At 32.0% G+C, this 14,605-nt stretch overlaps 1 protein-coding gene across 3 annotated transcripts in view; it reads right to left on the bottom strand.

Annotated features, from left to right (window-relative positions):
- Positions 1-14,605, bottom strand: part of Pdk1 (Phosphoinositide-dependent kinase 1) — a 153,709-nt gene that overhangs the window by 41,099 nt on the left and 98,005 nt on the right. For 2 of the 3 annotated variants that reach the window (XM_014348766.2, XM_089593842.1), the window contains one exon: positions 11,678-11,984. The exons of the other annotated variant lie outside the window; for it this stretch is intronic. In XM_014348766.2, the coding sequence (XP_014204252.2) occupies positions 11,678-11,878 (201 nt within the window). In that variant the 5' untranslated portion in view covers positions 11,879-11,984. The remainder of the gene's footprint in view (positions 1-11,677; positions 11,985-14,605) is intronic. 3 annotated transcript variants of the gene reach the window in all.

Here is a 14,605-nt window from a genome sequence, read left to right as displayed (position 1 = left end):
TGTGTATAAACCATTTTAATCTGGGTATTGCTTTCATGAAAAAATCTTCATGTCTGTATACCTCTACTTAGTAATTTCCCCTCGAAGACCAACCATAGAGGTTACATTCACTAAAGTCCATGGAATACAGAGTACCTGGCACTGAATGTAGTACTTGTGTCAAGCTTGAAAATGCATTCTATCATTATTAAGATGTAAGTAAGGTAACTTAAATTTCTTTTTCTTGATATCAAATATATACTTACCCGGACAACTTATAGAATATTTTATTTCTAATACCTTGACAATGCAGTCTTCATGAACAACCACGGAATGAGGACTGGCGCACAACCAGGGCTATCGCGGCCTTACAAACACTCCAATAAATTCGACATCTTGTTCAAATTTTTGAGAATACTTGCAAATTGCTTTCTTTTCGTTCTTCGTTCCGTACTCTACAGCTTCACTTTTTTCCTCCTCCACATAAAAAAAGGAAATTTTAAACAAGTTTATTTTCAGTTTTTTTGTTCTACGTTTTATTTTATGAGCTTTTAAACTAGCACTTATCCTCAATTTTCTATTTTCAAACCATTTATCACACTGATTTTGCTTCAATACAGATTTAAATAATGTTTAATTCTTGATGAGTTACATGAATATCAAAATACGATTTTAGTTCTGGATCACTGATTTTAGCTTTTGATGAGTAAATAGTGCTACTCATGGATAACTGTACCAAACAAAATGCACACCTCTCTATCACACTATTTTCACATTTAGTGACGATTTGATGTACAATATCTTTTGTAATGGACTGTACAATAATAACACTGTTCACTTCTATTTTCAAATTTTTTAATTTCTCTCAATCAACAATATACATGTAACAGACCGTCTACTTTAACATAATACGGCTGAATATCACAACAAAAACTTAATTTTTTTTTAAACACGTCGGAGAGAAGAAGTGGTTGTGCATACAAATCTTTCCCTAGCTAAGCATTGGTGGGCTAACCTCACTGTTCTAATGATGTTTTGGACAAGCTTTAATAAACATTAACGTACTTGTATTAAAGCAGGAATACGTTTACATTTGTGTATATCAGCTATTACACATGTGCATGATGCTGTTAGCATCTAGCTGAAAAAGTATAATTCTCATTTTTTAATACTTATTATCTATTAACAAACATCAAAATTTTTACCTTCAAGTTTACTTTGTAGGGATGTTTAATGACACTGGTTGTTCTTATAACACTGCTCCTTACTAACGTACAATCACTTATTCCTAACACTTTTTCTACTCTCTAAACATGGGAATGAGATAGCGTTTCGCCTTTCACGAGTTTTTAAGGCTCAAAATTTATTGAATGAGTGACAGATGCAAGTCCAGTCCGAATAACAATATTCATTAAGTATGTTTCCTAAATAGAGATTTTGACAGTTGTGAGATAAATATAGCTATACTCTTTGTTTGCATGCAAGAATTTTCGTCTGATTTTGGCTAGAGAGAGCACAACCTCTGGATTGGCTCGGAGCGAATATCTGCCTTTACCTTAGTGATCTAACTATTTTTCAGTATAAATATATACCAATATGTACCCTGGGAAAAGCGAGCACAAGCGATTAAAAACTGAAATCTTTTATTGTATTATATAATGATAAAATTTGCCTTAAAGCAAGCAAGCATCAGCGATCAGCAACCTAACTGTTTTAAACTATAGAAAGATTTAAATATGTATCTTCGAGCAAGCTAGAATCAGCAAATAGTAACCCAACTGTTTTGTGTGTAATTTATCAATGAAAGAAACACTTAGGGAAGCAACGACCAGCAATTAACGGCCCAACCAATTTTGTGTTTTATTTATCAACAGAATGTGTCCTTTAGCAAGCAAACATAGGTGATTAACAACTTAATTACTTTATAGTTCCGTTTTTTCTTTAAATATGGCCGAATGTAAGTAAGCATCAGCTGTTTAACTGTTTTTTAGCACAGCCAGTTCAAAATATTTATTCTTAGGCGAGCAAGCATCGGCAATTAGCAACTTAACTGTTCCTTATTAGTTTGAAGTGAAAAAAACGTGCTTGATGTAAGCAACAAACCGCAACTAACTAATCAACTGTTTTTTAGTATTATTTGTTAATAAAAGGTGCCCTAAGGCGAGCAAACATTTGTAATTAGCGACTTAACTAATTTTAACTATTACTTATGGATAAAATATGCCATTCAGTAAGCAAGCATCGGCAAATAGCAATCAAACTGGTTTGAAGTATAAATAAATAGCAAAATGTACTCAGAGGCGTGCAACATTGGCAATAAACAACCCTACTGCTTATAAGTATGATTTATTAATAAAATTTTTCCATGGACGAGCAAGCAACATACAATAGTGATTAAACTATTTTTTAATATTATCAATTGATAAAATGATCCCTCCAGTACGCATTTATTAACAATAAGCAACCTTACTATTTTTAAGGATAAAAAATTAATAATTATGATTCTCAGGCAAGCAGCATCAGTGATATTTAATGTAACTGTTTTTTTTTTTTTTTTTTTTTTTTTTTTCTGTAAATGAAATATGCCATTTGGCCAGCTAGCATTAGCAGTAAATAACGCAGTGATTTTTTAATATTGATCATTAATTAAATGTCCCCTTAGGCAAATAAATAATTACGGCAAGTATTACAACTGTTTTTTAGTATAGTAAATTGAAAAAATGTATTTCCGGGAAAGCAAGCACACTTACTGGAAACCTTACTAACTTTCAGTGTCGTTTATATATTGAATGTTCCTTTATGCAAGCAAGCTGGTTTATAGTATAGTTAGTTATTAAAATGTACCCTCAAGCGAGCAAGCATTGTCAATGAACAACCTAACTGCTTATTACTATTATGTACTGATAAAATGTGCTATGTAGCAAGCAAGAATCGGCAATTAACAACCTAACTGTACTGTAGTATTATTTTCTCGTAATTTATAATTTTCTTCAGCGTGCAAGCATGAGCGATCAATATAAGGTTATTGGTTATTATTATCACCTTACTATTTTTATGCACTATTTAATAACTTAATGTACCTTTGGGTTAGCGAGGATCAGCAATGTGTGATCCAACTGTTCTTTAGTATAAATAGATAACAAAATGAATTCTTGGGCAAGAAAGCATAAGCGATTGGAAACTAAACTACTTTTTAGTATAATTTATTAATAAAAGGTACCCTTAGAAAAAAAAACATCAAAGAATAATGTTCTAAGTATTTTTTTAGTATTATGTATTAATGGAACGCACGCTTAGGCGAAGAAGTGTAGAAAAGTAGCAAATCAACTGTTATTCGGTTTGATTCATCAATAAAATGTGCATTTAGGCGAGTAATTATTAGCGATTAGAAAGTCCTCTGTTTTTAGAATTATTTATTAATAAAATGTACTCTAAGCTTATCTGATTGGCCAAGAATACACTTTTATAACCAGCTATACTAAATCTACTTAGCCTGCTAACCACTGATGCTTGCTCGCCTAAAAATGCTTTCTTTTAATTTACTATACGGAAAAACGAATGGGTTGCTACTTACAAATAATTGCTCATTAAAAATATATTTTATTTATAAATAAAACTAAAAAACAGTTAAGTTGCGCATTGGCGATGCTATCTAGCCTAAGGGTACGTTTTAATAAAAAATATTACTAAAACATTTAAGATGTAATCACCAATAGTTGCTTGCCTGAAGGTACATTTTATCAAAAATTTTGACTGAAAACAGTTGGGTCACTAATCACAGATGCTTGCTTGCTCAACATTGAATTTCCTTCATTTACTAAACTAAGAAACTGTTGGGTCACTAATTACCTACACTTGCTTACCTGAGGGAGTTTTTTAAGTTTTAATATTCCAAAAAAACAGTAAAGTGACTTACTCCTGTTAGTTGCTCGCCTAAGGCCATGCTTTAACAAAAATTCATACTTAAATACAGACTGGTTGCTCATTGCCAGTGCTTGTCCGTCTGATTACACAATTTTGTATGCATAATACTAAAAAGAGTTGGGTTGCTAATCACATATGCTTGCTTGCTTAAGGATACATTTTATCAATAAATTATATTGAAAAAACGATTAGATTGCTAATCACCAATACTTGCTTACATACAGGTACATTTTATAAATGATTATTACTTAAAAAAATTTTGGTTGCTTATCATCAATGTTGTCTTGTCCAAAACAAATAAATGTAAATTATTATACTGAAAAAGAGTAAGGTTGTTAATCTGTATTCATTGCTTGCCTAAGATCACACTTTATTATTAAATAAAACTAAAAAACAGCTAAGTTGCTAATGGTTGATGCTTATCCACCTAAAAATGATTTATTTTAATTTACTTGACTAAAATACAGTTATGTAGCTAATTGCAGATCTTCATGTGCCTGAGGTTTCATTTTACTAATAAGTGATACTGAAAAACAGTTGGGTTGTTAGTTACCGGTGCTTGCCTGGCTGAAAATACTTTATTTTAATTTACTTAACTAAAATATAGGTATGTAACTAATTTGCACATAGTTAATAAAGATTTAACGTATCTCAATAAATGATACCCACATATAGTTGAGCTTCTAATCGCCGATGTTTGTTTGCCTAAGGGTACGTTTAGATAATAAATAGTACTAAAAAACGGTTGAATTTTTATTGATCGAAACTTGCTTATCTGAGGGAACATTTTGTTAATAAACAGTATTTAAATAACAGTTGGGTTGCTAATTGCTAATGCTTGCTTGCCCAAGAGTTGATTTTTTTTATTTTTCCTTGTTAAACAACATTTGGATTTCCAATCACTGATGCTCGTTTGTCCCAGCAACTTTAAAAATCTTAATTCATTTTGTTTGACGTAATAAATAAAAACCACGTTAAGCGTTTATAATTTCTAATCAGCTATTTCGAATTTTTGCCTTTTGACACCAGATTTGTTGTCAGCGACCGTACTAAACCTCATGCGTATTTTTTTAAGTTACACATTTGAATTTTTCATTTTTATTTCCTCGATTTGAAATCCACTATTTTGTATTTTCCTTTTCCAACAACAGATTTGTAGTAGGCGATCCCGAAAATCCTCATACGTATTATTTAATGTAATAAATGAAAATTTTTTGTTCATATGTCCACCATTTTTAATCAAATATTTTGAATTTCATAATTCTCACACTAGTTTCGACTCCTTTTTAATTAAGAATTGTTTAAGGTAAGTTTATAGAAAAAATGGACACACTGCAGTGCACACTCTTAGAAGTAGTGACATATTTTTTGGTACAATTTTCGCGCTGGGCAAAACTTTTGTCTAAAAATAGGCTATTTTTCTCACTTTAATGTCGGTGGGTTCTATAGGGGGTCAGTGGGAGAAGGTGGAGTTCCAGAAAAATTGTGTTAGGAGCTAGTGAGAGATCTGTTAAAGGTCGGATCCCCAGATCCTCCGCGTGATAGCTTCTTGATAAGTAGTAATTAATCTTGAAATTCAAGTTTTTTTTTTTTTTTTTTTTTAATGTCTTAAATTCTTTGCTCATAACTTGGACATATTTACTTAACACAAAACAATAATAAAGGTCATTTTGTTGTCACTGCTAATTAGATTCTTATGATATAATATAGGTTATTTATGAAAAAAGTAGATGTAGTTAAGTCTATTAGGTAACTGAAGATTATTGGTACCTTTTTTTGAGTCTAATGAAGGACTCGTAATCTCTGAAATGTCTGTATATAGTGCCAATAATGGATGGTAGAAAATTACAAATAACGCCATTTTTATAATAAAAATTTTAAGTCTCAAAATAATTTATAAATACACCCACCTTCACATACGGTGCGCCAACCTCCCTTTATTAAAAAATAATATATTTTACTACAGAATACACGCAAAGAGGTTAGGAAAAAAAATCACAATAAGAAATGCGGAAATAAGCATACAAGTATTTAATACATTCCATTTACTGTATGCCCTACCCCTGGTGACAAGTTAAATATTGCTGAACATTTAAGATATAAAAATCAAGCGTTCAGATGTGGCTGGAAGTTTTGTTACCTCCGATTTTAAGGTCTAAAAATTGTTTTAAACAAGTGATGCAAATTTAATCTAAATTAAAAAAGTAAAACAAAAATACAGAAAAGTGAGAAAGATTAAGCATAATATAATGTTTCACTAATGAATATTTAACTTAATTTTTTTAAAAACTTTTATCAAGTTTTTTTTTTAAATCTCAATATTTATTGAATATATAACATGAACTTTCAATAGGTGTAGTGAGTTCTGTAAGGCTCATGACGTACACGTCAACAGTTTTTATTTTGAGTAAGTTGCACCAGAAATGATATAAAAATTTGGCAGTCGGTTGACTATAAAATTGCCATTGTGCCTCATCTTCACTTAGAATTCTCTGTATTTAGTAATGTTACTTTATATTACAGTCTTGTGGTATTAATCTACATTAATTTTTTTTTTTATTCCTGTGTTATAGACCCAATGAATGTGGAATAATCTTTTTCTTTTTCAATTCATTTTTGTTCGTAGCATCTCTTTAGTATAAAAATTTATACTTTGTCACGGATTCTTTTGTTTGAGGCATATTTCTGTTACAGATGTGAATCTGATCGTAAGTCTGCTTAACGATACGATTGTAATAAATGTATATCTTTGTATCTCTACTGTCATTTGTTATATGTCTCTATTCACGTATGAAGCTCTTGATTCACTTTTTCTCATACCAAATAAATATTGGTACATAGAACTGTGTTTAAGTATTTATTAGTTTGTGTTAACTTTGCAGACGTCATAATGATTGTTGACGTGAATATGTTTTTGTTGACATAAATATTTTTCATTTTTTTTCCCTTATCCACATAAGTTCTTTAATTTTTAATCTCTGATGGAAACAAGTTTTTTAATTCCAACGTATGCTGTAACACCTATAATTTTCCACTGTGAAACTCTGAAACTCTACACAGGAATATTTTCTATGAGTTACTTAAATTAACTTCTGGACTTAAACTACCTTAAATTTATCGATTATTTATCAATTACTACATGTAGATGCGACCAATGCACATAACGATCAATAATATGACATCGTTAAACATTGGTAGAAAATAGATCAAAATTTAATATATTGTAAAAGATAGCCAGTTTCCAAGAGAAGTAAAAGATACTAAACGTTTTTGACTAGAAGATAGAAGAGCATTCAAAGAAATATTTTTGAAGATTTTTTCCCCTTGACAACCTCATTTTGTAATTTTTATTAATTGAATTTCATTGTTTTTTATTTACTTAATATAAAAAAATAATACATAATAGTAACTTACTCTTTATATCGTAATAAACATAAATTTTAAGTCTTATAAACATAAATTTTTTAACTTAATGAACACTCATCCACAACCGGGAAAGTTTAAAAACTATTCGAAAACAACATACTGATTCATTCATTTGTTCTTGAAGTTCTGCCTGTAAGAAATGAGGCCAGCCATCTGTATAGTGTACAAGAAGTATGTAACGGGAACGCTTTCGAAAGCTTTAACCATATCTAAGAAAATAATATCAACGTGTGCATCTGACTCAAATGCAGATAAGACGAAATGGCTAAGCGTGAATAGGTTAGTGATGGTTCAGCAACCCTCAGTAAACCCGGGCTATTGTTGTGAGATGTATGTTTTATGTACTACGTGATTAATCAGTTTTGGTGAAGGACTCGCCAGAATGATGGATCTGTAGTTATTACCATAGGTCTGGAGTTGTGGGTTTTCAGATTTGTACATGGGAAATATATACATGCCGGTTTCCAAATACTTGGAAAGACGCTTTCAGTCAGAGATTCAGAGAAAAGTAGTATAGTGAAGTTTACTACGTATTAAAAATTTGCAGGAAGAATATAAGTTCTTGAGTGACTCAACATCGTCATGAAGTTCAGTGTATGACTACTATTAAAATAAAATTGAACGCAGCATCTCGCATACGTATAACCACGAACTCAATGTTTATTTCTAACAGAATTCGGTTGGATGGTATGTTTTTGTCTATTGCCACTGAGACACCACCACCACGTTTATACATTTTTTTTCCTGCATGCCTGTCTTGTCTGTATATGTTGTACTTGAGTAGAGGCAGCTCGGAGCCAAAAGTATGTGGTTTTAGCCAAGTTTCCGTGAAGATTATTATGCCTGGAGTTGTAGTGAGAGAAGGTTAAGCTGATTTTATTGGAAAGAATTTATTGTACAGAGATCTGACATTTTTATAGTACACGAATATGTTGTCACTATTAAAATTATTGAGGGTTTGTGTTTGAATGAAAGGATTGTTGATCATCAATAATAGTCGAAGGGTCTTTAATGTATTTTATTATTTTCCTTACAGTTGGATTAGTTGAGTTATACCTCTTCACCCAATCCACCAGTAGTGAAAGATGAGCTTGTAAGGCTTTGGTTTTATCAGAGGTGATATTGACACCCTAAGGTTACTCAAAGGGTTAAGATATCAAAGGCATGACATATCTCCTGCTAGACAGAGACCAGAAGAGTCCTTGGTTTGGCTGCAAAGGGGAATTGTCCCAGACGATCCATCTGATTAGTATTGGTAATTCCATATCCGATAATAAGTTTTTAGCAGCAACCTTACTCTCTGTACCTTGACTAGAACTGTTTGGAGGTTTAAGGGCATTATACAGAATGGCATTTGAAAACCTGTTAAGTCTGTCTTCCATATCTATTGCAACATCTCTAAAGTACTTATGGTTTGATTCAATTTATCAACTCAAGTCTTGATGGAGGTATTGCTAGCATCAACCTTGTTTTCCAGCTATGTAATTTTTAGAAGTAAAGAGTTCATTGAGCTCTTTATGACGTCAAGCGTGGTGCCTTTTACGACACCGTTAAATACGGCATGTTAGCAGAAGCAGATAAATTGTTGACAGTGGTTTATAAGCTCTAAGGATCAGGACTCTGTCTTTTCGACTAATGTGAGACTGAAGGTGATTTATCAGAAAGTATATATCTCAGCAACAGTGGTACACTTTCTTGGTATCAGTCACAGAACGAGCCGCACAAGAAACGTGGTAAGCCTTACTGCAGTTTTGACAGCGGACACTAGTGATCACCAAATTCTTGAAGTAGCCACAAATATTAAGGCACCAGTAATTACAGTAAGTGTTCTGAAGGGAGTATTGTAACCATCGCTTACTTTTATTCGATATGCGCCTGTCATTTGACCATACTTGCCAATTCAACACGTATTCTTATGAGAATGTGAAGAAATTTTGCTAGCGGCTGCTTTAACTATTTTGCTCTATAAGATTTAATAAGGGAAATTAATGACCATGGGAGCAACACCGGAGAAGCGCATAGCGAATACGGTGTGGTATGAATCTTCGTTTAAAGCCCCCTACCTGATCAAAGATTCAAAAAGCGCGACTTTTGTCAAGCTTTTGCATGCTGTAGAAAGAAATATACAAATATTGTATTACATTTTCATTGTGTATAATGATATTACTGTGTCATTATTACACATTATACTATTATTATGTTTCGTTACTTCATTATTATTGTAGTATTGTATTATTTATATATTATTATATCTTTATCACATTATATTCTAGAATTCTGTTAAGGTGCAAATAAAAGCGGAAGAAAATTTAAATTCTCAAAAGAAAATTTATCAAATTTGAAGTTTCTGATTTACAAGTACAGGGGTTTGAAGTGAAGAACTTCAGAGTGTTTTATTTAATGGTTATGAGTAAAAATTTAACTTGGTAAGGCTCAGGGTTCCCAGGATATAGCGATGGTGACACTGACTTTAGTTCAAGTCAGCGGAGCTTCAGGTTTTTGTGGAAACGGCTGCGGCAAGCAAATTAATTCAATAGCGAAAAAACAGCAAATAGTAAAAAAAATACTATGGGAGCGCGCGGTGGCTCAGTTGGCTAGGTCGTGGGTCGGCACGCGGAAAACCACGGTTCGATTCCCGGCCAGTGGAACTTTTTCGGGCAAGTACCTTTGTGAATTATTACACGTGCTTTTTTACCACGCAATGCTCCTCGAAAAAGGTTAGGCGACCTTCTCGCGGCAACATTGCCTCGTTGTCCCCTACCCCCCTCCCAAGAATGGGAGGCCTCCCATCCCTGTTCCCTTCCTTCTCCTAAGTGCTAAGTGCCCAGAGTAGTGCCGTTTATAGGAGCCGGATGTAAAGCACTAAAAAAAAAAAAAAAAAAAAGAAACAAACAAACAAACAAACAAACAAACCATGGTGTTTATTTTATTATTTTATTTGATCTAGCTTTGTGGAAATTATTAATAATTTTATTTTAACTGTCTTTGTGTTCTTCCGACTACACACCTAGTACTTTTGCCTTCTAAAAAACATTTTTCATTCCAATTGGATTCGTCAAGTTTACTTTTAAAAAGTCCCCTAATGGCTAAACAAATCGCCAAGAAAAAAAACAGGCTCTAAAATTTATTATTGTAAATATCTTGATAATAACAATTTGCTCTTTAGCAGGTGATGACATGGTGGATGCTGCTATCGAAAGTTAGACAGGTAATGTATAATAAACATAATTAGCAAATCAAAATCGTATTCTACTACACTTCTAATCATGGTTATAATACATTAAGAAAAACCCAAAAATTTCTTATTATAGTTACCCTCCATCATGTGGTAAATGCTAAAAAGTGTTTCCGCCTACTACAGATCAAAAATATAATATCAGGACATTGAAAGTTTGGTTGAAGTTTTAGTTGCAGATACGCAGCAGCACCATAAGTATGAGTACGCCACTAAAGGTACTTTTAGTAGTATTAACAGCCAACTTATTTTTTCTAGTGTATACGTATCGTTATATCTATAAACCACTCCTAATAAATAAACATAAAAATCCATCGAGTGATATTCTTTTAGACTTTTTGTAAGGCTATTTTCATATGAACAAAAACACTTAGCAACCTGTAAAAGGTTTTAATTCTTAGGTAATTAGGTCAGGAACGAAAAAGTACAAAAGATAATGTGGGAAAAAATGCAACAGCAATCAGGTTTTAATTGAAAATTAAGTGAAAAAATTGTTTTCCTGGTACAATTTGTCAATGTGAAAAATTTAGTTCATAGTTTACAATGTCCAGGACAGTATCAATGTGATGTATAATATGTGACTAAAAACGTTTGAAATTTATGGGTCTCTGCGACATTGGCCAAGAATTAAGCCTTGCAGTACATTAATGATAACAGCTCACAGAGATCACGAAAAAATTCACCATTAAAGTTAATGTAGCTCTGTCTCTCTCCCCTTTTTTCTGATTGCTCTCTGTATCATATTTAGTTTATGCAAGGGGCATATACTGTGCTTAGTTATCTTTTACTTCCTAATAAATTAATAATTGAGTAAATTAGTAAAAAAAGTTAGTTATTTAATTTTGGATAATCCCTTCAAGTAAATTTAATTCATAGAAAATCAGTTGTTTCTGCAAAAATTCTCTTGATACAAACTTATGCTGCATTAAGTAAGCACTTAAAAAATCTGAGAGTTTTGTGCTATAAAAATCCCAAGTGCGAACTTGAAAGAGCCTTTGCTTGTCTAGTTCAACTTTTCGCGGATTATATACCATTGATCTCTGGACAAGGGAAGAAAAGGTACATAAAACTGATGAGGAAACAAAGTACGACACGATGCTAAAAGACACTTACCGTAGAGAAGCTGCCTTCGCCAATAATCTTGCCAAAAATAAAGTCTTTTGAGGAGCGCTTTTGGTTAGGTAGCAGGATTGCACTAGTAATAGAATTAGAGGAAGAAGAAGCCTTCATTGTTTCGATATTGCTAGGAAAATTTTGAGGCACCAGCTTGAGTAGCTTGGTAGTGACTTCCTCCGTAACTCCCTGAGGTGTCATACCATTGTTTTTTACGTCACTAGTTCATTTAGTCAATTATAAAACCAATACCTTCACTATTACGATCACGTATTAGCAAAGTCTTAAACGGCTAATCGGCCACAAGCTGAAACAAAAAAATTTGTAGTTTCAAATCCATCTACAAGAAGATTTACTCAGTTTTCTAAGATTAATAATTCTCATTCGCAAAGAAATATACTCATAAGACTAATAACATGGAACTTTAATAAACACACAATATACAGTAAAGCCACGCTACTTTAGACTCTTTAAAGCTATACATCTTATTACAGTAATCAGGGCAGTACGAGAGCTCACCTATCACTGTGTGGGATGTTAGGATACTACTTTTCACATTAATTCCTGAAAAAATTTCATGTACCGTTAACTATTACATTGTGGTATTTTGATTTAACAATTACTTATCCTTCGAAACCTCTTCATTATACCATAAGACAAAACTTATGTCCAAAAAATCTACAAATTATAAAGTCAACACAAGTTACAAGATATCAGATGATTTTTCATTTCCATATCATGGGATCTGACTTTCTGTGCATTCCATATTGTGTGCATTGTGTTACACCAAGGTTATTTTGATTTAGAACAAAACTTAACAAAAAAAGTAGAATCATTTATTAAACCAATTGGAGAATTGTAGAAATACATAATAATAATAATAATAATAATAATAATAATAATAATAATAATAATAATAATAATACTAATAATAATGACAACAATAATGATTGTTAAATGATTATGATTATCATTTAAACCTACCTTAGAGTTAAAACTTAGGATTATGGACTGCAGTATCACGCTCCATTACATGCTGCGGGACCAGCAGATAATTTAACTATTTGGTTATTTACTAGTTAAGAAAAGTGTAGAAGAGAGAGAGAGAGAGACAGTGTGTATAAAAGTGTTAAGAAATATTGAATTGGTGTATCTTATTTTTCTTTCCGTGGAGATCATAAATCTTTTTAATTTTTCATTTCAATGTTGTTACTGTGTCCTGTTATTATAATCATATCCTTAGTATACTTTTATGTAACTATTAGCCTATCAGGAACAATCTTGTCACTATTTGATAGAATTTAACTTTTGTTTTTTATAACATTATTTACATATTATGACACTTATATCAATGTCAATAAGAGCAATGTCCGGCTGCATATTCCAATTTGACAAGTGGCACATCTAACAAAATTAATCAACAACCAGTCCACACTCGATGACCGACGGAAAGCTACTAACTAAAACGCCGCGTGAGGAAATGTACCTTGCGCGAAGTCTTAGTCAAAACTTTTCTGTCTTACATACTATAAGGTCGGCACTTGCTGACTTCATGACTTAAGGCTTAGTGGCTCGCTTTGGTTGCCACTTGACACTTCCGAGAGCCACGAAGGAAACAGCCAGATTTGTTAGGGGTTGACTTTCATTAAGAATGAAATTTTAGACAGTCTTAAAATTTCATCCTTAGGAAAGAGACAAATAAAATTATTTATGTCCGTCGGCACTTAGCAGTCTCCCTTTCTTAAAACTATCGCCGTCTTCGGTGAATACACATATACGCACACAAAAGTAATCCAAGTTAAGGTAGGAAGTAGATCGATTTGTGCCTTTCCATTATTAAAACTATTCTAACCTTACGCGTAAGAATCTATTTGAAATAATCTTAAATATAAATGTTGTTATGATAAAAATAAACATATTATAATAATTATATAAGTTTTTTCTTAATTTTTTATCATTAACTTATTACTGTAGAGTAAATAGTATAATGTACCTAACGCCCCCCCCCTCCCCCGTCACGGCTTCACCCAAGACTCACTAAATGGAACAAAGTAGTGTATTGACACGTAATGTAAAAACTTTCCAGTCAAAAATTTACATCTATTCCTGACACTTAAACGAAAGAAAAAAATTCTTATTAAAAACATTTTCATTCGGAATTAATGCAAGTTATTTGGTCAAATAATAAGCAGTAAAAAGTAAAAAAAAAACAAAATTAAGAAGGTATCCAAATCTCTTTTTTTTCGTTAAGTGTTTCGTTAGGTCCTTTAATATATGATTCGTGAGCGTAAATTAAGTTATAGTTCATTGTGTATCACTGTGTGAATTCGGATTTATGTGCATTTATTTGATGTTTTCTTTGTTTACTAATTGTTCAATAACTTTATGTAAAAAGTGATTAATGTTGATTTTGGTCTTCATTGTGATTTCAAAGTCACAATTTAAGTTTATCATTAAGCCTGAAAGGAATGAAAATATCCAATTAGTATTGATCTATGAGCCTATTTCTAACTTTTGCGGTTTATGCCATGGGAGTATCAAATTCCGTGATTTAATTACAGGTCAAGATTTGTATGATTTAGATTTTTTAGGTTTTTTCTTTATTTCGACGAAAAGTTCAGTCAGTTCGTGTTTTTTTGGTTCTCATTTAATTGTTACTCAGGATTCTGTATTCAGTGGATTGATGGTGCATTTATAAATAATTTCGATACACTATGTTTGATAGTCTTCTTAGAACAACTTTTTGCTTAGATGATAATTATTTATATTATAATTATAATGATAATAGCTTCAATGATATTACGTATAAAAATAAAAAGATAAGTTTCTTTATCTCCAATTTGCGGGTTCGCATTTCCTCCATTTAGTTCATGTTACGTACATCAATTTTGTTCATTAAAATTTAGTTCTGGAATCGATTTCATAGCT

Source organism: Copidosoma floridanum, unplaced genomic scaffold, assembly GCF_036245765.1.
Source record: "Copidosoma floridanum isolate Cflo_tuat_1 unplaced genomic scaffold, Cflo_Japanese_pri ptg000020l, whole genome shotgun sequence".
Taxonomy (NCBI): Eukaryota; Metazoa; Arthropoda; class Insecta; order Hymenoptera; family Encyrtidae; genus Copidosoma; species Copidosoma floridanum.
Note: the sequence above shows the minus strand (reverse complement) of the source record. Positions and strands in the feature narration are given on the sequence as shown.